The sequence below is a fragment of the Dipodomys merriami genome, unplaced genomic scaffold (assembly GCF_024711535.1).
Source record: "Dipodomys merriami isolate MVZ:Mamm:240054 unplaced genomic scaffold, mDipMer1.0.p SCAF_97, whole genome shotgun sequence".
In the NCBI taxonomy this organism is placed as follows: Eukaryota; Metazoa; Chordata; class Mammalia; order Rodentia; family Heteromyidae; genus Dipodomys; species Dipodomys merriami.
The window spans coordinates 2,795,442-2,819,397 of NW_027206590.1; the positions used below are offsets into that span (position 1 = coordinate 2,795,442).

General features: G+C 45.6%; 1 protein-coding gene across 8 annotated transcripts in view; it reads right to left on the reverse strand.

The window, feature by feature from the left end:
* Positions 1-23,956, reverse strand: part of Large1 (LARGE xylosyl- and glucuronyltransferase 1) — a 461,800-nt gene that overhangs the window by 32,150 nt on the left and 405,694 nt on the right. For all 8 annotated transcript variants that reach the window (XM_070014410.1, XM_070014413.1, XM_070014406.1 and 5 more), the window contains one exon: positions 10,826-10,981. In XM_070014410.1, coding sequence (XP_069870511.1) covers positions 10,826-10,981 — 156 coding nt within the window. The remainder of the gene's footprint in view (positions 1-10,825; positions 10,982-23,956) is intronic.

Genomic DNA, 23,956 nt, shown 5'->3' on the forward strand with positions numbered 1-23,956 from the left:
TAATGCAGGCGTGCTTTTCTTGCTGACAGCCTGGCTAAGGAAGACACTGGCAACTTAATCAGCCTTTGCTTTTTTACCCAAGGACTGGGTAATGTCTCTGGGGAGATGCAGAGCTGGAGGGGGCACTTTCATTAACAGGTCTGAAAGCTACTGTACCCAGCTCTCCATCCACCAGGAAGAAGCACAGGGCTCTGACAAGCAAGTCACAGAAACAAAAGACAGATTTCTCCGGAGATAAAACGCATTTGCTAAATTGCTTCTTTGGGCAGCCAGCTGAGGCACAGGGAGATTTAGACTCAAGGGGAAACGGTCCTTTAAGCAGTTGGCATTTATTCCTTCTTACCCCTAAGGACGATGGCCTAGATTGACCTTTGAGCTGCCTGAAATGATGGCTGGACATGCCTGAGTAGTTCAGCAGCATGGGGGAGAGGGGATTAGATGTGTGTCCCCTGTCTCTGGCCTAAGGGACATCAGTTTCTAGCTAGGCAAAGCTACAGAGTGGTATTATTACAGTATCAGGAAACTAAGACTTGATCTCCTTGATTTTCATTTATTCTGTGACCTTCAACAAGTCCTGTCTCAGTGTCAGACAAAGAAAGTGTTTGGGTTTCATAAAACAACTTTCACAAATTAACAGGTCACATGCCACCAGCCTGGCAGGCATTCTCAGTTAATGTTCACAGGAGATCCGCCAGTGAGGGCCCCAGTCCGGCCTGCCTTTCATATGATGTGTAGAGAACACAGGGGCTGTGACTCAATCCAAGTGTACTTATGGAGCTCTCCCAGAAACCAAGACACTGCAGTGCCCTGTCAAGCAATCTCTGTGGCTCTTCCTGGCTCGAAGGCTAGATGATTCTGTTGCTTTAAGTAATGGTTCCAACTTCTTTAGGGGTTGCCCTCGGCAGAGTGTCTTTTGCTTCCTATGATCATGGCTTGACAATTCTAAGTTCTAAAGAAAATTGATGCCTAAATGGTTAAGACAGTAACTGCTAAACCAACTTTCTTGGGATCTAAAGAACTCAGAATATCTGGAGACCTTCAGACTGTGCAACACCACCTCCTATTCTTTAATTCTGCATGTCAACTAACACAAAGGATATAAACTGCTGCCATGTTTAACCTACAGGAAAGCAGTTTTATTGTAACTCACCCCAGAAGGTCCAGGCCAATTGTGACACTCCAGCTGGGGGTGCAGTGCGGAGGGAGGAATGGGGACACATGGCCCAGATAACAGAGACCCCACTCAGCATCAAGCCTTCCTGCTCACTGTCTGGCTGTACCTTTGTTCCCTATAAAAAGGCTTTTTTCCTGTACTGAGTGCATGTGACGGAGCCTTGGGGTTGATGGCCCTCTCCATCAAATAAATCTGATATCCTTCCTGGCTACTTTCAGGCTCACTGAGACAATATTCCTGAGAAAGCAAGTTAAGGAGAGATTTATCTTGGCTCATAGCTTCAGAGGTTTCAGTCCATCATGATGGGAGGGCATGCCAGACTAGAGAATTCACAATATGGTGGCTAGGAAGTAGGAACGGGGGCGGGGGGAAGGCGCAAGAGAGAAGAATGAGAAGGAGAGATGCTATTCTCTACTACAGTCCCTTGGCAACCACCTTTCGTTTTCTGGAGAAAAGACAAGATTCCCATGAGCACCTTGTGTGGAAGGCAAACTGCCCCTCAAACAAACAATGCCCTCTTCTTATCTCAAAGAAAACAGTCAAAAACTCAAGAGACCACCTTGTTCTGGTTCTATTATAGAAATAAAGTGGTGTCTTATCTGGAAATCCTCCAAATCCTCTAGAGATAAAGACTAAGCCACAGGTCAACTAGGCCATACCTCTGACTTGGGACGATTTTAACTATGCATACCTTTCTCATCCCATTCCTAATTCTTCCCTATTTAATCAGAAGCCAGGAAGACTGCAGAAGAGGAACTAATGTGCTCTTCCCATGTCTGCCACATAATACACTTTTCTCTGCCCTTCAGCAGGTCTCTTTATTTGGTATATGTGGGTGTGGGGCCATGCTTAATTTGGGACTCCAAGAATTTGGGCCTTAGGTATAAAAACCTGGTTTCACCATTAGCTTCTTACTTACCAACTTCCAGAAACCACACTGACATTCCTCAGGAACCCACAACAAATAGCCCAGACTGTAAGGGGAAGTAGACTTCTGGCTTTGTCTGGAACCCTACTCCCTCTGCAGGTTTTCTCCTGAATAAAACTTTGCTGGTGTTGAACCCTCTTTCTATTCTTTTTCTTTTTTTTGGTGTGTGTGTGTGTGTGTGTGTGTGTGTGTGTGTGTGTGTGAGAGAGAGAGAGAGAGAGAGAGAGAGAGAGAGAGAGAGAGAGAGAGAGAGAGAGAGAGAGAGAGAGAGAGAGAGATATGGGGTTTGAACTCAGGGACTGGGTGCTGTGTCTGAGCTCTTTTGCTAAAAGTGAGCACTTTACTACAGCTTTGTTTCCTCTCCACGCCTTTTGAGTCAAATACCTATGCTTACTAACTTTCTCCCTTTTCTTCTTTAATCCCATCCAGGCTTCCAGACAGATGGTGTCACCATCTTAATGGGGGTGTCTCCTCCCTCCTTAATTAATCCTCTTTGGAAATGTCTTGACAGACACTTTCAGAGGTGTGCTTTACTGTATCCTAGCCAATTCTCAACCCACTCAAGTTGATGATCAAAATTAACCATCACACTTGCTTGTGTGCATCATGAGCAAGTTCCAGGAAGCCAAGGTATTTTTACTGAGGAAACAAAAGCATGAACTACTTTCTTTCGCTGGAAGGGGAAGGCTACACTCAGGTACATTTAGTAAGGTTTCAGAGATAGTCTGCCTGGCCCTGCCTAAACTGGGAGGAGATAATTCCCTCTCTCCCTGGTACTAATTCATACATCACATGAAAATAACTGGTTTTGATTTCATGTCAAGTGCCATGTTAGCAATGGGCAGTGACCTTCCATACTGGAAATGATGCTCCAGTCTGGAAGAAGAGGCAAAGGAAGTTAAAACTGTGATCACAGATCGCAACATGAACTCAACTTCACTTTAGGAGGCAGGGGTTGTATGGCTCATTTTCTGATCTGAGCTTACTTGGTCCTCTCAGGTCTATCAGTAGGAATCCTTGTGATTCCATTTTACCGATGAGGTACCGGGAGTTTTCCGGAGATCACTTGAGGTCTCAGAACTACAAGTCTCAAGGTTTTACAGAGGAGCTGCTCTCTGTTATGAAGAAGCGAGGGGTCATTAACAGGAGGAGGGCTGAGCCAACAGGAGAAGAGGGTGTGAACTATTGCGAAAAGCACCTAATGAGGGAGCACCTATCACCACCAGAGAAAACCAGGCGCTCAGGGAACAAGAGCCAGCCAATACTCAGACTTCCTTCGGCTGCATCCCCTGACCCCTAGGCTCTGCCTCACAGCTGCACCGTGGCCTAGCTGTCCTGGGTCACCGTGGAATGTCTGTGAGCAGCCGTGGGGTTCGGGGCCCGTCTGCCCCAGGCTCCGCTAGCTGCTGGGTGACTGACAAGCCTGTGACATGTGGTGCGTGAGTGCAGGATACCGGGGTTTCTCTGGGATACAGCTGTTTCCACAGAGCCATCTGTTCCTTGGCAGGCCGTGCAGAATGACGCCATAAAGTGTTTATAGAATCTGTTTATATGTGTCTTATGTTTAACTCGTATTTGAGCCACATTGGGGCTCAGCACTGGGGATGAGTCCCGTCTTGGTGGCTGGTCCTTTGCTGTTGTAGCAGAGGGGACTGTGCCTAGAAGCCTCCTTCATTCTGGATAAGAGGGATATCAGGGATGTTGGAGGAAAGTGTCCCAGACATGCTTTTCTTCCACTATATACACCACCTAAAAGCCTGGATGCTATTTACTGACCCCTTTCCCAGACAGGAAAGCTGAGGCTTGACAACACTTAAGAGTGACACCAGAAGTCATACGGCTGCTTGTCCCAGGCCAGATATTGTGATTACAAACATTTTAGTAACTTGTTTTAGTTCCTTTGTTCAATAAAGTTTATCGAACATGAGCTAGGTGCCAAGCAGTCTTATATAATGCACCAAGATTATTCATATGAATGGATAATCAATGAAACGAATAAGTCATACATATATGAATTGGTGATAAATGCCACAAAGAAAAATAAAGGAAGGGACCCTTGGGAGATAAAGGGTGCTGGGGTTAGGATGGTTATTGCAATCCTAGCTCAGGGAGCATTTTAACTAGTCTGAGGGAAGACAATCAATGGTGAGTCAGGACTGAAGATTAATTCCCACTTTACCACAACCTGTTCTGTGAGTTCAACTGTTTTAGCCTCCATTTCCTGCTCCATATAATGGAAATCATGATAAGAAGTCCCTTGCAGGGTTAGTGAAAGGGTAAGAGAAATGACTTCAGTAAAGCAAGCCCAGGAGTGACCGAACGGCTTGTGGCCACGTTACTTCTAAGTCTGCAGTCCCATTCACTGAGGCAGCAGCCCAGGTGGCAAATGCTGGACTTGAGTGATTTGTAGCAGCAGCTCAGCTCCTCAGAGCTCTGGCTGCTGTGCAGGGTGACTCACAGGCCTCTCTCCCTCCTATTGTGGGGAAGATTACAGCTGTATTTCCCCTTTCTGCATCCCTGTAGAACATCTCCAATCCCCACAGGCTAGAAGAGAGCAGAGAAAGCTCCAGGAATAGCACAGAGCACTGCTGTAATTCCACAGAGACGAGAGTGACTAATATCCACACCCAGGAATGCCCAGCAGGCTTTCATGCCTGTGCCATGGCTAAGAGATTGGTACTGACGAGCTGCAGCGTTGATCTGGGGTAGATGCGAGGCCTGGGCCCTGGTGGATAGACTGCGATCATCCATTAGTGATGTCTGCTGCAGTCAGGGGATAAGGAGGCTATGACTGGCAGATGTTGATGGCTGTCTAGAATTCTATACAAATCACCAACTCATTGATGTCTGGCCTCTTTATCTTTTTTTTCCTACTTCTGCATATTTTATGTTTCATAATTAAGCTTTTGACAGAAGGATGACTAATTCTTTTATCACTGATAGGTCTGAATTAAGCACTTTTCTGTGTTTTGTCCTTTCTTTGGCAGCCATTGGGAGGAGAAAGAAGGAGGTGAACTCAGGGAAGGCTGTTCCTGCAGTTGACAAACTAAAAGTGACAGCTGTCAGAAAAGGATCTGCAGAACAAGAAGCCAGTGGTCCCGGGCCATTTCCTGCTAGATGACCAGCAACCTCCTGGCTCTGGCAGTCACTGGTCCCTTGGGCATCCTCAGGACAACTTTTGTCAGTACAAATTATAAGCTGAGTTCAGTCCACTTAAGTTATTCAAGGAAGGACATGTTCTCTAGCCAAGTTTCCATACACATTAGTTACAACTATCAATTTTAATGGAATCACATTTTTTTTTTTTTTTTACACTAAAGAGAGCTTCCTCCATGTGGAACCTCCTGAGGGCAGAAAAACCTTTTTAGTTTTATTTTCTGGTGCTGGTACTGAGACTTAAACTCAGGCCTTAGGCACTGTTCCTTAGCTTTTGTGTTCAAGGCAAGCACTCTATCACTTGAGCCATAACTCCACTTCCGGCTTTTTGCTGGTTAACTGGGGATTAGAGTCTCATGGACTTTCCTACCTGGGCTGGCATGAGTTATACTTCTTGGATCTCAACTTCATGAGTAGCTAGGCTTATGGGTGTGAGCCATAGCACCTAGCTTGTGCAAAACCTTCTTGATAAGATGGCCTCAGTCTGCAGGCTCAGGCAAAGCAGGGACTGCACTGCATGTTTCAGAGTAACCAACTACACAGAAGCTTGCTACACTCAATACCAGGCTGAGCTGTAGGGAAGGAGGGTGGTGCCCTTTGTTCCCAATGCTCCAGAGGACTGCGATCAAGATTAGCAGCTTCCTTACAGAGGAGACAATTTCAAGTCTGCATGAGGCAGAAAGCTTAGCATCTAGGGCTTGTCAACAGCAGAGGGAGCTGCCCTCCCAGGGTGGAGGGGAAACCAGATGCCAGCCTGTTGGGCTTGCTTCGACATGACTCCCAGATGGGCAAGGAGGGAGAAAAATCTGCAAGATTAATCAGCCATGTTCTGAGGAGTCCTGAGTACACTTGAGGGTAGAGATGGGCTGCTGAGGAAAAAAAAGGAAAGAAATGCTACTGTACAGAATTCGTACCTCTGTCCCTTCTTCAGATAATGAACGACAAGGTAAGCAATGCTTGCTGAATGATTACTGTACTACGTAAAAGAACTCTCTGATCCCAAGCACAGATGCTCAGACAAAGTATAGCACATGAGCAACTGTGTCCCATTTAAACTGTCCTTGGAGACCACTGGTGGAGCCGGCTTTCTTTCATACCCAGCTATCTCATTTGAGAGGCTCTGAGATGGGCCTTGCTCCTCACATCTCAGCTCCTTGCTAATGGGGAGAGCCCAACTGTCTACTTCAGTTCTTGGAAGCAAGACCAGCCAAGTAGCTTCTTTCTGCTGTGAGTCTCTTCCTAGCTGGGCATGGCTAGGAACAAAGGAGACAGACCCTCTCACACTTCATAGACAGATTTGTAAGTTGGGCTTCTCTGACACTCCTCCCTAGAAGAATGGTTAATAAGACCTAACATGAAAGATTGTGACCTTACAGATTTGGCATCAAGGTTTATGAAGACACACAGACACACACACACACACACAAACACAAGGCACATGGTGTTCTTGGAGCTGCATCCTTCCTTTTGGAAATTTCACACAAATTATCCATGAAATACTGTGATAGATGCATCCCTGGGTCCCAATTACAAGTAAGATGGCAAACCTGAGTCTCACAGCATTTGGGGGCCTTCTCTGAGGTCACGTGACTGTTTCAAGGCTCTGTGAGGGCACGTGATTGTCACATGATTGACATCCCCCCGCAGTCAGCCCACCCCCCTGTCGCCACCATCACCTCCCACTCAGGCAACAACGTAGCAATGAGATTGGGCAGCTCTCTGCCGTTCTCCACACCCCTGCTACTCCCCCAAATGCACTAAGCCTCTGTTTACTGGTGGTCTCCTCTGGTCCTTCCCATCAGTGCGCCTTCCAGACTTCTCACCCCAATGCAGCCTTCAAATCTCACCTCCAGGAAGCCTTGTGGGAGGCATCTCTGGCCTCTGGTCCTGTGCAATCCCCCTCCCACACCCTCATGGCATGTCACCGTCCACGACATGTCCATTTGTGCCCGTCTGCATCCTTCCAGCGACAGGGTGCTGTGAGAGGCAGGCCTTGCGCTGTAGGGCCTCCTGCCTTGTCACTATTCCTGGTGAATATTGAACGATACTCTGCCCAATGGACGGAGGACCCGCGCACGCTGTCGTGGGAGCCTGTTCCCATCTGGAACTGAGGTCCAGAGGAGAGTAGACTGCCTTGCTTCTTCCGGACTCCCTGCTCCAGTGACCCCTTCCCACAGAGCCTGGGGCACCTGGCTGGGGGCGGGAGCTGAGACTGTCCCCTCTCCCTCTGGCTGCGTGTGCGCATGGCCCTTGATGTGCTGAGAAGGACCATGTGCGGGCACTTCCTGCAGAGCTGGGCTTCCACCAGGGCCAGGCCTGCAGCCTCTGTCTGTGTCCAGCTCCTACCACCGCAGGCTGAGAAAGCCAGGAAGAGGCACCTGGCTGGAGCAGAGCCTCAGGATTTGCTCTCTTGATTAATGAGCCCTACTTATACCTCTTCTTGTCCTTAGAACCCCACTGGTACACATATATATGTATTTCATATATATGTGTTTTATATATAGATACATGTATGTATGTATATATGTATGTATGTGTGTGTATGTATGTATATATGTATGTATGTATGTATGTATGTATGTATGTATGTATGTATCTATCTATCTATCTATCTATCTATCTATCTATCTATGTGGATTTTTTTGCTTGAGCTGGGACAACAGCCTCTGAGAGTTCTCCCTGTTCCGGTCTTGTCCTTTCTATTCTATTTTTATTCCTGATTCTTCTTTTCTATTTCCGGTGGTGCTGGATGCTGGGGATTGAACCCAGGGCCTCCTTATTATGTGTCAGGCAAGTGTTCCACCAGAGTTACATCCCCAACCCTTCTGCAATTAGTTTTCTGAAATGTAAACCTGACTGGGCTTCAAACTCTTTGGTGGTTCCTCCCTGCCTATCGGATAAGCCCTGAACGCCTAGCCTGGACAAAGGCCCTCTGTGCAGCCTTGTCCGCGCCTGGCCCCCACCACGTCTAGGCTCTAGGACATCAACCACCAGCGTGGCTTCTCTTGGTTCTTTCCCTCTTCATGCTCCTCCCGGTACCTCGTCTCCTTTCTTCTTGCTTACATTTGCTCAACTACAATCAGGCAATAAATATCAACGGTGTGCTTTATTTCAGCAGCGAAGAGTGCCAAGTCTGGAAGTCTTACATTTTGGACTAGTGTTTGGGAAGAAATCTAGGCAAACAAATACAGGAGCCAGGTAATTGCAGGCCATGGCACATGCTCTTATGGAAAGAGAATTGAGCAGGTCACAAAAAGTAAAAAGGTTGACCTTTGGTAGGAGTCAGGGCAAGTTACTGCTGAGGCCACACTGTACATGGTTAAGCATCTAACATCAGGGTGTGCTAGGCAGTGGGTGAGCCTGGGAGGGGGGAGTGGGGTGCGGTCAGGGGGAAAGGCTGGGGTGAACACCATGGCAAGACCTTAGGGTCGTCCTGCAGTTCACAACCGTGAAAGCCCTGGAGAGACTGTCCTCCCAGCCTCTCTGAGCTGTTCAGTGGCAGCTTCGTACACGGATGGCGTCATTCTCTAATGCCAACCCCCATTTCCTCGCAAGGCCCCTGGCAGAGAGCTGGCAGACATCAACACAATCCCAGGTAGGTCCAGAGCTATTCATCCCCTGTAAAAGGGAGGCAGACATAGCCACTGAGCAAGGCCCTTATGGAGGGAGTCCCGGCTCCATGGGACCCCTAGCAGTGCCACGTGGGAACCCAAGGAGCTGGAGGACCTCTTCCTGGAAGGCTTTTCATTCTGCCTCCAGCCGGGAGAGGCCGAGAGAACAGTTTCTGCTGCACGTTTGAAAACAAATGCAGAGGGAGCTCTTGAGTACCAAGGACGAGGACAGATACGGAACTGATCCGATCTGGTCAGCAAGGCGCACTGAGCGAGGTGCAAAGGAACGCAGTGCTAACTGAAAATGTAGCATCTGAAAAATATCACTATCTGAAAATATAGTTTCATGTCTGCTATATGAAACCTCTGACAGACTCCCAGAATACTAAGGTAACAGTGCTTACAGCTATGTCCCCTCAATTAGCCTTAGCCCAGGGAGGTTCCCAGAAGGCATCCAGGGTGATGAGGAGATGGGTCAGAGCTAGAGACAACTCCACTGTGATTCAAGAGCAAGGGTGGCCATGTCACCGGACACCAAGGCCAGGTGAGTGCTGACCTTCTATGGACAGCCTCCCCCGGGAGTCAGAGACTTCTTGGACATCCAAAATCGTGATAAAAGTCCAAATTCTGAAAGCTTATATGCTAGTTAACAGCGGGTTCTCTAACACAGGTTACGGATCTTTCCAGTCTGATTCCTACGTACCTAAGACCAACCTTCTTCTTTAGTCCCCATCACCCTGGCCATCCTTCTTTCCTCACAACCTGTCCTGCCTCAGGGCCTTTGCATAAGCTACTTTCTCCGCCTGGAATGTACTTCCCTTGCTCTCCGATGGCAGGCTTTCTTGTCACTCAGGTTTCAGACTACCTATTACCTCCTCAGAGCAACACCCCGACTCCCCCACCTAGCTGCTAGCTTCTCACTAACATTGCTATGCAGCTGCAAACAGCTGGTAGTTCTTCCCAATCATTTATATTTATTAATTAGCTGTATCTTCTTTTTACTAGGTTAAAGTACCATGGAGGATACTTAAAGCTAAGAACAGTGGTTTCTTTTCATTTACAAATACTCTGTGCTCAGAATAAGTAGAAAGTCTTCTACAAAGGCTCAACAACTGAGGGAATGAACCAGTTTATTCTCGTGTCGGATACCAAAGGTCAGGGCAAGAGCAGGCAGCAAGTACTTACTCAGCATCTATGGAAGATGCTACTTAGGTAGTCTAATGCAATTTCTTGCCCATTCTTTAAATATCTCTATAGATGTTTTTTTTTGGTAATACACCCCTGACAGGTGAGCACACAAGGCATAGAGAGGTGGAGTAGGTTGTCTGAGGGTTCCCCGCTGAACCCCAGCCAGGCTGCCTGCACGCACCCCGCTCCTTGCTGCTACGGTGCTGCTGTACTGCCTCTCCTCTTCCTAGAGTTCAGTGTCTGTCACAAGCGGTGCTGTGGCTTGCTGTGGGACCCTGGGCAAACTGCTTAGCCTGACTGCAAAAGTGGGTCTCTGTCTACACAGATGTATGAAAACACACGAACGAATTAGAAAGAGGAAAGAAACAGCAGAAGACAGTGGAGTTTAACTGTGCCTGGGAATTCTCACCCCCCCTTTGCCTCACCAGGGCACCTTCTGTGCCATCCAAGTCTTGACCGGGTTGAGTTCTACGGCCCCTGTGGACACCATCTCCACACTGACTGGGGATTTCCCATCCAGGGACGGACGGACTGTGTCCACTGATTCTTGGCGCTTTGCTCCTGCCACCTGGAACTCACTTGGAGTCATCCAGTCTGGTCCAGTTGCACTCTTTCTGCACGCACCATGAGGGTGCTGTGTATTGAGGCAGGCAAGCGATCCTGCTCATCCTGGTCCAGCCCCGAAGTTCAGGACAGAGCCTGGATCCCCAATATTCTCCTGAGCACCTGCCCTGTCTGCCCTATCTGCTCCACCTGAGAGTCACTTACATTTTCGCTGTTGACATCAGCCTCACTGGGGCAGCCAAACAGCTCCCGCCGCAGGAGATTGCCATCATACTCCAGGAAGGTCAGATAGAGGTTGCGGAAGAACTCCACGTGCTTGTTCTTCACCCGCAGCTTCTTCGGGGAGTTCCAGTGGATGACCTAGAGATAACCAGGAGGTCGTCAGGGAGGCAGGGCTGTACATTCAGGAAGCCGTGGCTTGACATCTGACTTGTTGATACTCAGTCCTTCTATCCATCATCCACACAAGCTTTATTCCATCCATCCATCCATCTATCCATCCATCTATCCATCCACCCACCCACTAATCATCCATCCATCTATCCATCCATCCACTAATCTTCTATCCATCCAGCCAGCCATAATCTATTAATCCATGCATCCATCCATCCATGCATCCATCCACTCATCCATACCACATTTATGGCAGGGTGGTTAATAACAAGGGCTCTGCAGCCCTTGTTTACATTCTGCCTCCATGCCAGGTATTCTTTTAATCTTAGGCAAGTTAATTGTTTTATGCCTTCGTGCCCTCCTGTGAGAAATGGAACACTTGAGTCTCCTGCCTGTGTCAGTTACCAAGATACCCTTTCTTGATGCCACCCCTGCATTGTCAAGCAGAGGCCAGGACACTGCAGACATGAAGTTGCTTAGTGGTCCCAATAGGGTGAGCAGAGGGAGCCCAAGGGTTCCCATGAAGGGCAGACACTGCTCCCTCTGTGGCTGCCTGTTCCGAGTATCACCTGACCTCGTGTCTTCCCCCAAGGAGTGCCTTATCACCCTCTGATCTCAACCTAAAGCTGTGACTTCTTTACTTCCTGGTAAGTACCGAGGTGTGAGTTCTAATCATCCCCACCTCTTCCCTCTGCTCCTCCAGGGCTAGGGGTAATGGTTCCTGCAGTTACTTATTCTGCTTTCACTTAGGTACCAAATGATCACCATGCCCCATTACCATTCCTGAAATTCACATGCTCTGTTCACAGTAAGGGGTCTGTCTCCCACCTAGGCTCTAAGTGACACTCTCATGGAGTCATTGACAAAAAAAAGCTATAGTACATCTGACCTGGAGGAGTCCAGTGGCAGGTCCCTTGGAGCCTGCCCTTGGCACTCTGGTCCATAAACAGGTGGCTAGAAGGAGCAGAAAGGGAAGAGCAGGAAGGAACCAGGGCTGTGGATGGGTGTGCCAGGGCTTAAAAGATGGTTGGAAGCTCCTGAGAGGGGAGACTCATGGGCAGGACTGTGCTGCAGCAGGAGACATGGAACAGAGAATGGGAGAGAGAAGATTACCTAAGCACGAAGCTGGGTTGGTAGCCAGGACTCGGGAGGTCCATGCTTAAAATCAGATCCTAGCCACTGGAGATTTTTAAGGAGGAAACTACTGATCTTCGCTTTTGGGAAGGGCATTGACTGGTCAGAGAAGAATGTGGTATTGTGGATGGGTAGGGCAAAACCAGAAGGATGATGGTTATGAGCCAGCTGCAATTCCCAGCTGAGAAATGAGGACTTGGAGACACAGGTTGGAAAGATAGGAATAGGAGGAAAATAAAAAACACTTGGTAAAAAAAACCAAACACTTATGGGGTCTCTATAATCACTTTGAAAAGTAACACCTAATGGCATTCATTATTAAAATTAATAGTTATTAGCTACAGCGCATGTGTGTTAGGTAGCAGGAGTTTAAGAGGTACTGAGGTGCTAGGGCTCTGCCTCAGGCACGGAGTGATGCTGTCACTGCAGGGATATCCTCCATGCTCTCTCCCTGCCGCTCCTCTAGCCTCTCTGTGTACTCTCCTGTCCTCTGTCTCTGTCATGAGATGAAGCAGTATAAAGGCCCTGGGCAAAGACAGGCTCCTTGATCTAGGATTTCCTAGATCAGCTTCCAGAACTGCAAGAAATAAAGGGCTGCTCATGATAAGCTACTGAGTTTATGGTACTAGCAGCTCATGCAAACTAAGATATGGAGGAAAGAAACAGGGGCCCACAGCTCAGTCACTTCCTGGTCTGACCGCATTCTGTTCCCAAGTCTGCAGCAGGGCCCAGAGCCTTCAGGTCAGGGGTCTGAAGCCCCCATCTTTCTGATCTCTTTTCTGAAGATGTACATTGGTAGTGCCCCTTCACTCTGGCTGTATACCCACCACTCCCAATGCCAATTCTCCCCTCCCCAACTAGGCACTTCATTAATGGTGGGTCCTTGGACAGCTCCCCACATTCTTCTTGGAGTTTCATCTTCTCAAGGTCAAGGTAAGGATGACTGAGTCTGGTGGAAGTAGGCAGGAATGATCAGCACAATGCCTGTAAGGCTGGGTTGCTCTCTGTTTTCCTCACTGCTCAGAGACCGATCCCCTGGACCATCCAACTTGTATCCTGACTCCTTTCTCCTGCTGGCCAGCATGAGAGCTGCTGCTACCCTGAGGACAGACGCGGGCCCTGAGCACTTACAGTTGCAGATGGGGCCCACGGAGCCAGGGGGACTGTCTGATAAAGCTCACATCTCAGGGAGGGAGGGTGGGTGTGAAAGATTCAGTGACTGTCCTGTGCCTTGGGAAAGATGCAAGAGGCCAAGAGTCTCCCTGAGGACATGCTCCAGCTAGGGAGGAAGATCCCGGGCCAAGCACTGAAATAACTGCATGTGGGCTGGTATCACTCACTCTCTGTGGGGATCCTGTCTTCACCGCAGATGACTTTGGTTCTTGCTAACTGCTGAGGCAGCAGCTTGGTGGGCTGATGTGTCTCAAATTCCAGAAACTTGGGCTTCCTCAATATGGAGAAACTTCAATTAAGTGAACAGAAGAGTACATAAACCTTAGCACACTGCGTGCTGACCTGCCGGGTACTTCGGAGACAATGACTCACTTAATCCTCTAAATAAGCCCATCTGAGTCTCACTGTTCACTTCCTGGAGATGGTGTGTGACTTGCCCATATCTCACAGCTGTCAGGTGTGGGGCCAGGGCTTGAAGTCAGCTGCACACTCAAACCTGCAGTTCTCAGCTAGTGCTAACTCTGGTCCCGATGAGTTGAGCTTTTGACAGATGAAGATTGGGATCACAGAGAGGAGGAATGAGTTGCACATGATCCCACAGTGGTTCTGTGCCATGTCAGGGTAAGGCTGAGGATTCATGTTCTCCACTCTCTCAGCCTCCTCTCATCCTACTGAGACCCACCATTGTCTTCACTGTCCAGCGATATGAAGCATGCAAGGACTATCAGCAAATGCTGGTCCTGGATGAAAGGCAGCCAGGGTTAAATTAGGAAGGCTGGGGGAGAGGAAGGGGACAAACCAGGGGTTTAGGGAAAACCCTTTGCTACCCAGCTGCCATCTGCTCATGAGCCCATCCACAGCCTGATAAGGTGTATTTAAATGTACTTTGGCACTTAAGGGTGTGTGTGTGTGTGTGTGTGTGTGTGTGTGTGTGTGTGTGTGTGTGTGTGTGTGTGTGTGTGTGTGTGTGTGTGTGTGTGTGTGTGTGTGTGTGTGTGTGTGTGTGTGTGTGTGTGTGTGTGTGTGTGTGTGTGTGTGTGTGTGTGTGTGTGTGTGTGTGCGTGCGCGCGCGCGCATATGTCAGTACTGGAGGCTTTTTGTTTTTTTCTCCTTAGCTTTTCATTTTGAACTCCTTAACTTTTTTTTTTTCCAAGGCTGATACTCTACCACTTGAGCCACAGCTCCACTTCTGGCTTTGTGGTGGCTAATTAAGAGATAAAAGTCTCATAGATGGTCCTGTGTCAGCAGCTAGGATGATAGGCATGATCCATTGATGCCTAGTAAACACTTTAGTTTGTAATCATTAGGATACTTCAATCATAATCCACTACTTTGCACCAGGCTCTAGGAAATAAGTAGCAGTTATCACTTTTTACATGCCTATCAGATGATAGACATAACCAGACATGTGTGTACACATGCACAAGTACATGCATGTACAACACACATACACCCACACCACAGTCAATCCTGAAAACAACCTCCTGAGGTTTCAACAGGTTCACACAGCCCACTAAGCTAGTCACTAAGCTAGTCAGTTGTCTAGCTTAATAGAAAACCAGCTCTGTTGTCTCTAAAATCTTTTCCCCCCTGTGACTTTTGCCTCATTCAACAAATATACAAACGAACAATGATTATTTGCCAGAGCCTGTCTTTGGGCTGAGTGCAGGGATGATTGTGTTTGTGAACATGTTTGAGTGTTTCTGTGACTCTCTCTGTGGCATTCACAAATCAAAGAAAGAGCCTGGCAGACACGAGGATGGGAGAATCGTCCACTCTAGACGGTAAGCACTCTATGTGTTTTTGGAGAGTTGTTAGTGATTTTTCCTGAGAGGGCTTATGTACATTAGGTGCAAAGCAACCCAGGCCCACAGTGGTCTCGTGACTAGTCTGGAGTCCCACAGCAGAGGGACAGCAGAGGCCAGGTTCTGTTTCCTGGACCACTCACTGCTCCTTCTACCATGCCACATTCCTGATGCTGACAAGCCACCTCAGGATTCATGAGGCTCAAGTGTGACTGATCACTGCTGTGTGACTAGTAAGAAATGTCATTTTCTGATCCTTTGAGAGACAGAAGCACCCATCAGCATTGGCATGGGGACAGCAAGCTTAGAGGCAGTCTTTACTGCTTCTGGTCAGTCCTGAGAGTGATCCTGGAGTGTGCTTCAAACAGATTAGTGTGCAACATTGGATAATCCATGTGTACCTGAGATCTGTAACGTAAACCCACCCCAACTTACTCCACTTCCTGAGGTACATTAATACTGTACTGATAACCACATTTATTCCCAGATCACACTCAAGTGTGTTCTGGGTACCAAACACTTGTTACAGCTCATCTACTCTTTACACAGCTCTACAAACAAGTGACACTCTCATTATGTCCTCTTTTAGGAGAGGGAAGTTTTGGAAAATCACTCCAAGTTACATGACTAGAAAACAGGTGAAACAAAATTTGAACCAAGCAGACACAGAACTGGATACGTATTCATGTGTCAGAAATGATCAGAAATAATCCTGAGCAGACAGACACAGGGTGATCCAGGACATCCCAGATACAGGGGAGAGTCTGCAACCTAACTTAAGTAGTAAAGGAGGAAGGGGGTTGCCAGGTGGCCTGCAGAAATCGCCAAGCATTGTGGACCCCAGGAGTGTCATCTGATCAGATGTGAGTTGTCTATAATGCTTGAGGATATGTGTGCATGTGGAGCCAGCCAGGAGGGAGTCAGAAAAAGATGACAGAAACTGATTGCGGTTCAGCAAAATCAAACATTATCTGAGAAGACAGCAGAAGTGAATGTGATTAAAGGAGATGATGAGAAACTGTCCACCATCAAGTGCATAGAAAATAGTAGCTCAAAGAAGAATGGAAACGTCAGTGCAAGGAGAAGGCTGTGGAAGAACACCAGCTAAAACTCTGGTTTCTGAGATATACCCAAGTTTACAAAGGTAACCCATGTGCAAAAAAGACCTGAGAAACCATCCCATGTACAAATACCAGGTGGACTAGAGCACGATTCCTATCTTTTTCAAGTCACAGGGATAAGAAATATTGGATAAGGGCTAAGGATGTCTTATCTCAAGACCCCCCAGGATTCTGTATGATCTACTCCTTAGCCTGGCAGTTAAGTCTATGGCCAATCAACTCCACTTACAATTTCCAGTAGTTCTCCACTTAATAGGCTTCTAGAATTTTTTGATCTGGTTTTTCATGACTCTGGCTTTGCTAATTCTTTTCCCTCATCTCCACTCTGAGATTTCCTTCTTGTCCTTCAATGCTGAACTCAGACTTCTTCTGCAAAACTCACCTCAACTCTTGCTGCAGAATGCTGCTTAGCATGTTTTCCTCCCCACTCTATCTTTGATTCCTAACTAGATACAAATTTTTTTTGTGGGTGCAATATCCCCAGTACCTGTGAATGGATTATGATCTACATAAGATCTAAGCCAATCATGATGATCTTGGACTGATATCTCAGATTCCCTTGCAGCTAGGAGTGGCCATTCCCAGACTCCCTTGCAGCTAGGAGGGGCTATGTGATCTAAGATTCTCCAAAAAAAAGTTTTCTGATTCCCTAAGAAAAAGATTCAGATAAAACTAGTGACATCTCTCTTCTATCTCACCCACCTTTCTGTCATGAACAGAGATGTAATGATTGGAACCATGACAGCTGTTCTGGGATCATGACCTAGGAAGATGTTGACAGTGGCATATTCTAAAGTTTTTAGGCAAGAGATTCATACTCTTCATTTTTATTTCAAGCTACAGCAAACTTTTCTCACTCTCAGAGAAGAAAGGGGGTGAGGAGAATCCGACTCAGGGCCTTGTACATGTTAGATGAAGACTCTACCATCTAGTACTACATTCTTAGCTCACAATTTGGGTTTTCTAGTTCTGATCATAAGCAATGCTAACATAACATCTGAAGCAGTTGTTAGGTTCTTGCTCAGTGTTCTATAGACTTGCAGTTAACTCTGTTAGATAACTCATTGCATACTTCAGCAATTATTTATTTACGTCCCTGCACCTGGCAACATTAGAAAGTGAATTTCTAGGCTGGCAGGGAGCATGACTTATTATTCTTCCTGAGTGCCACAGTGACTGGCAAATAGTTAGTATTCCATAGCTTCCCTCTGGTTCAAGAATGGAAATCATGGTGATGACAGACAGTCTCAATAATCCTCACATTCTGTCTGTCTACAGTAAATCAGTTATAAAAGCCCTTTTAATGTGGGCTTCAGAATGGAGAAACATAGTTTCTCTTTCATTGTTCAAGGGCCAAGTAGCTTGTCATTTTTGTCTTGCAGGTGTTTAAGCTCCCTCTGTTATCCACCTGTTCAGTATTTGAAAGAGAAGGACAATATTTTCACAAGTATTTTTTTTTTCCTTGTCAACTTTAGAATTAAGATTCATGGAAAAGGAGTGAACAGACCTACATGCCAGACCGGACCCAGCTATTAATAGCTGTGTAAACTACAACTAAATTGTCTAGTGTTATAGAGATAGCCTCTCATCTGTAACAGGGACTTGAGCAGCAACTGCCTTGCAGAGCTGTGGTCAAGGTCAGGACTGATGTAATCATGAATGTGGCGGTGATTAATTGTAGGTATTAACTTGACTGCATTAAAGATTACCTAGAAAGATGGTGAGGGATTATTTCTGAGTTTGCGTATGGGGCGTGTCCAGAGGAGACTGACATGTGAGTTGGTGGATAAGATCCAATCTCACTATGACTCCACTATCCATTCAATGGGGGCCTAGATGGAAACAAAAAGTGATGTCCTCTCAGAGGACATTATTCTCCTGTTCCTGGACATGAAAACTCTGGACTCTCCAACCTTGAGACTCTAGGATTTAGGCTAGTGACATTTCCTGTGCTCTTCCACCAATAACTTCTCTGGTTCTGAGACCTGCCTTAGCCTGAGCCATGCTACCAGCATCCTCTGGCCTCCAGCTTGCCTATGGTCTGTTGTCACAGGGCTGCTCAGCCATTACAATCATGTTGGTTTCTTGTGTGATATATGCATTCTGCATTCAAATATACATAGATTCATGGAGAGGAGAGATATGCCCATACCTGGTACATAGCAAGCTTGCAACAGATATCTACTGAATGACACCCTGGTTGGGAACTTCCAGAATCTACTCTGCCATACTAGAGGAAACCAAAGGCAGAGAGAAAAAAAGAAAGAGAAGGAGGGGACAAGACTGTTATTACGTACCTGTATCTACCTGTGTCTGTACAAAGAGTGTGATGTGGTATGTTTATACACTGACGCGTAAATGTGCGTGGGGAAAAGTCCTACCAGGTACCATATTATGTGCAGTGTGTTTAATATTATTTCACAGAAATAACAGCATTTGAAATAACCTTCACAAAAATAAAAAAATGACAAACTAAAACAAATTTTTAGAGAAAAAGAGAAGAATTTCCTGAAGAGCAAAACTAGTAATGTAGATAATTCTCCCTACTCTTCCCCAATGGAGGTGAATATTCACCTCCACTCGGTAAACAACTTCCAAAACGTAAGTCAGGAAAGGGAAACACTGACCTCACTGTAGAGAAATAAGCCTGGCACACATCATCCTTACCTTGTGAGGATAGTTAACATCTCTAGGGGTATGCATGCAAACTAAATGGCCCTGGATAGATTGGGATAAGGCAGGCATTTGACCTTGGTGATATTCTTCCCAAACATCTCTAACCTCTGTCTTTTTATAAGAAATAAATTCCAGGAAGTTTTTATGAACTTTGCTTCACCAAACTACCAGATAACCAATACTTCACAAGCTATCCAGCGGGATTGAGACAGTATCACAGATCACTAAGGAAACAAGGAGACTAAGGAAACAAGGAATTATGGGAAAATGGTGAATCTCAACAAGAGTCAGAAGATTGGGCAATATACCAAGGATTATTTCTTAGTATCACTGCTAGGAAAGATGCCAACACTAGGGCAAACTGCAACTGGATGAGGCATTATATGTGAACTTCATTCTGACATATACACACCTCTGTGTGTGTGTATGTGTGTGTGTGTGTGTGTGTGTGTGTGTGTGTGTGTGTGTGTGTGTGTGTGTGTGTGTGTGTGTGTAACAGAAGAGTTGGCTCTACTGTTTTCCTAGTATTCTTCATCTATCCTTCCTTTGTAGAACTCTTTTAAAAATATAAACCTGGTCAGGCACTGGTGGCTCACACTTGTAATCCTAGTTACTTAGGAAACTGAGATCTGAGGGTAATAGTTCAAAACCAGCTTGGGAAGGAAAATTTGTGAGGCTCTTGTCTCTAATGAACCACCCAAATAGCCTGAAGTAAAGGTGTGGTTTAGGTGGTAGAGCACCAGACTTGAGCAAAAAAGCTAAGAAATAGCACCCAGGCCATGAGTCCATGCTGTAGTACCACACCAAAACAAAAACCAAACAAAAAGGGTGATGAAGACTAGCAAAGAGGTAACGCTTGCTTTGTCTGACTTGGCAAACTGGCTTGAAAGAAATTTGTAAGGCAATACAGTAATAACATGAGTAAGCTTCCTTTCTTAGCAATGATTGCAGAGAGGGCCCAAAGAAACCATCTAAGACCAATTTTCATAGGAGATTTGCTGCAGTGTTAAAACTAATGTACAGAGGATTTTGGATGTGTTTGCTGGATTCTTTATAGACAAGGAAATACGCAAAGAATGACTTGTCTGGGAGCATTAATGGCAGGGTGTCCTGGACAAGTACCATTCAGAACAGCCAGGTCTGATTCTGGTGATGATGACGATGTTTTATGAAAAGCGCAAAGAAGTAATCAGCAAAGATACAATTGCTCTAACTGGAATAAAATAGACATTCCAGGGTATGAGTACAAAGGGAGCTCCCACATGCATTCCTCTACTGAATCATTCCCTGCTAAGTATGCAGCAAAGGAATGGAAGCCAGAACACACAAGCACTGTTTGATACAAATGGTTTGGCTAATTTCATAATAACAAGATAGAAAATTTCATAGAATTTTTACAATACTCTCTTGGCCTGAGCAGTATCTCAACAGAGAGATTTGAGGGCTGACCTCAAACACAAGGATTTGGAAGGGATGGTACCTGTAAAGGAGATTTCACATCTCTATTTCTATGAAAAGATGGACATAAATAGTATTCTATCTCACAATTTTTTTTTGATGCATGTTCTGGAGCTTGAACTTAGTGCCTAGGTGCTCTTTCTGAGCTTTTTTGCACAAGGCTCTCACTCTACCACTTGTGCCACAGCTCCACTTCTGGCTTTTTTTGGTAGTTAACTGGTGCATCTCACACTTTAGAAACAAAACAAAACAAAATACATACCTACAATTAGTCTGACACTTCAATGTAGCAGTGATGAATGAGAAACTAGTACTTTTAGAAAAGAGATTTCTGGCCGAGCACAGGTGACTCACGCCTGTAATCCTAGCTACTCAGGAGGCTGAGATCTGAGGATTGTGGTTCAAAGCCAGCCTGGGCAAGAAAAGCTGTGAAACTCTTATCTCCAATAAACCACCAGAAAACTGGAAGTGACACTGTGTCTCAAGTGGTAGAGCACTAGCCTTGAGCTGAAGAGCTGAGGGACAGTGTCCAGGCTGAGTTCAAACCCCATGACCGACCAAAAAAAAAAAAAAAAGAGATTTCCGATATAGAGCTGGCAAACAGATATCTGACATTTTTATTTGTTAAGAGTTGATAAAGTCAGAAATGATGTTACCTTACAAAATCCTCATTTTTACAGAGTTAAATTAAAAAAAAACTTTTGAATGCTTAACTAACATTCAAATAGAGAAAATTACAGTGGCTTTTGAGATAGATATCTATATTTAGATAGATATCTATATTTAGATATATATTTGAATCTTGCTGATGTTTCTAGTAGTAACCTTATCTCAGTGCCATCTGCTACGTATCAGAAAGCCAATGACAGACAGCCTGTGTCAATAAAATCCAGAGGAGATAAGCTCTGCAAGTTACCTAATGAGCAAAGAACACACGAGTGCTAAACACACATGGTATAAAAATCCATGGACTTATTCCAGCGGTGTCCCCAACCAGTGCTTAACGTTAAGCAAGCCATTTCTCCTCTTGGGCCCCTCCCCATTTATCTGTGGAATGAGAACATTGGGACAGACAGACAAGAACACAGACAGATGGATGAGAATAGTTCTTGTTGACATGTTTTGACCCACAGTCTACTTCAAACTATTCTGAGAGGAAGAATTGCATTATTTTTTTTTCCTTTAATAAGACTAATGTTTTTTACTGTAGGTCTCAGGCCTGGTCGTAACTGGTTGGCTTCTACCTCTTTGAATCTTTAGAGCTCTGTAAAGCAACGTGTGCTTTCCTACTTTCTCATATGAGATGTGAGGGCAGGCTAAAGACTCAGTGATGGCTCACAGCCGGATCCATGGTAGATGCTTTGTAGTAGCAGCCTGGTATATAAAGGATGAGGCAGCATGAAAACACCTCAACGGTGTCCAAAGCAGACTGCTTGAAGAGTGGCCAGTGCCTCCCATTTAGTTTGGAGGACTTAGGTATACCAGCTGCTGTATTTTCTCAGCAACCATAGCACACCCCCCTCCCCCTCTGCCCAGCCCCTGCACTCAGGTATCTACTAGAAAGAAGTCTGGTGGAAAGTTGAAAATTCCAGATTTTAGAACTTCTTCCCCAAACCAACTGCGTTTTTTTTTTCCTCCCTCGATCCATCCTAATCCTCCAGAATCAACCTCACCATTCATCATTCTTATTACCCTCTCTCTGATTTCTCCTGCCTCATTTTTCACTGTGGCCTGCTTAGCAGTGGCAGGTCCAATATGCTAATGCCCAGGGCACCTCATCTTCCTCAAAAGATGTGGAAGCTGACATGGCTTTATGTATTCTAAAATGTTTTGAATCTTGAGTTATGGACTGCTTTTTTATGCAAATCCTATAAATTCCCTCTAGAAAAACAGTTTTCCTGTGGGGATAGCATAATTCGTTTTTCCCTTTCTGGCTTTTCTCTTCTGCTTCTGAATTTTTCTTTTAGGCATACTCAGTTCCTAATTTATAAGTTGATTGGGATCTAGAATTTAGTCTCTGAGCCTCTGGCTTAAAATTAAAATGTTCTTCCAAGGAGACAGTGTTATATGAAGGGTATTCTGGTTCTGAACTTGAAATCTATTCTATTTGAAGAGGGCTTGCCTAGCAGACACACAGAATCGTGATATCACATCTGAATTATAGAACAGATTGAGTAACATTCATCTCGTTTGGCTTTGAGTGTTCCCCCATCTAAACACTAATTCCAGCCAATCTATCCTGGAATCTTCTTTGGTCTTTTGAGATCCAGAAGGAAGCTATGACCTCTGACTTCACCTGCAACATATTTCCTGTTGACCCAGAAAGATCCCAGTGCATTTTGCATAGACAGAATGGGCTGGGAAGGTGGCTCAGTGGTAGAGTGCTTGCCTTGCATACATGAGGGCCCTGGGTTCAATTCTTCGGCACAACATAAGCAGAAAAAGCCGGAAGTGGCGCTGTGGCTCAAGTGGTAGAGTGCTAGCCTTGAGCTGAAGAGCTCAGGGACAGTGCCCAGGCCCAGAGCTCAGGCCCCATGACCGACAAAAAAAAAAAAAAAAAATGTGTAGAAGGTGCCTGATGATACCCAGGGTAGGAGATGTCCAAGGCTAGGAATAAGCTTGTCCCCAGAAGGATACAGGAGGATTTCTGCTCCTATGTACTCAGCTCTGCGCTTACCAGGAGCAATTAGTGTTGGCTACCAAAGGAGGTTTTATTTCTGGTATATCTAATGTAACTAGAAATCAAATTGAATATATTTTGAATTCTAAGTGCCTGAGAGTGTTGCTGTTTCATAAAAGGCAAGCGATATGCTTTGCAATGATTCCATGAAAAGAAATTCCTAAAAAAAACCAGTCTTCCATGAGGTGTGGGAACAAACCAGGAAGAGTTCTATGATGGCTTGCAAAAGTCCTTAAGTTCTACTTCTTTTTAAAGGAAAGGATTCTCATAATCCTAGGATATAATGCGCGCACACACACACACACACACACACACACACACACACACACACACACACACACACACACACACACACACACACACACACACACACACACACACACACACACACACACACACACACAGAAGGGAGGTGAATGCAAGGTAATACACTACTCAATCAGCAGACTAAAGACCCTGGCTTATAGATGAAAAAGGAAGTAAATCAAGGCTAAACTGTTATGATTCTTACATAAAATGACCATAGCTGAAACAGCAAGAAACCTCTCCCACCCCGTATCTTGTACACCTCTTCTGAGATCTTAGGATTGACCATTACTCCACTTTTAAATTAAAAGTTTAATTTAACCTTTTGCTTTTGTCTTTAATCTACTTGGAATGTATTTTGCTTATTGTGTGAGACAGGTATGCATTTGATTTTTTTTCTTCCACATGGCTATTATGGTATCTCAGTACCATTAATGGAAACAGAATGCCTTCTCCAGTGGTCAGTAATGGTGTCTTTGTATCTATTAAGTTCCCATAGGCAGGTGGCTGCTCTGGAGTTATCCACTGTTTTGTTAATTAATGAGCACTATTAATTTTTAGTAGCTGTTAAATTTGTGAGTTTTTTAAA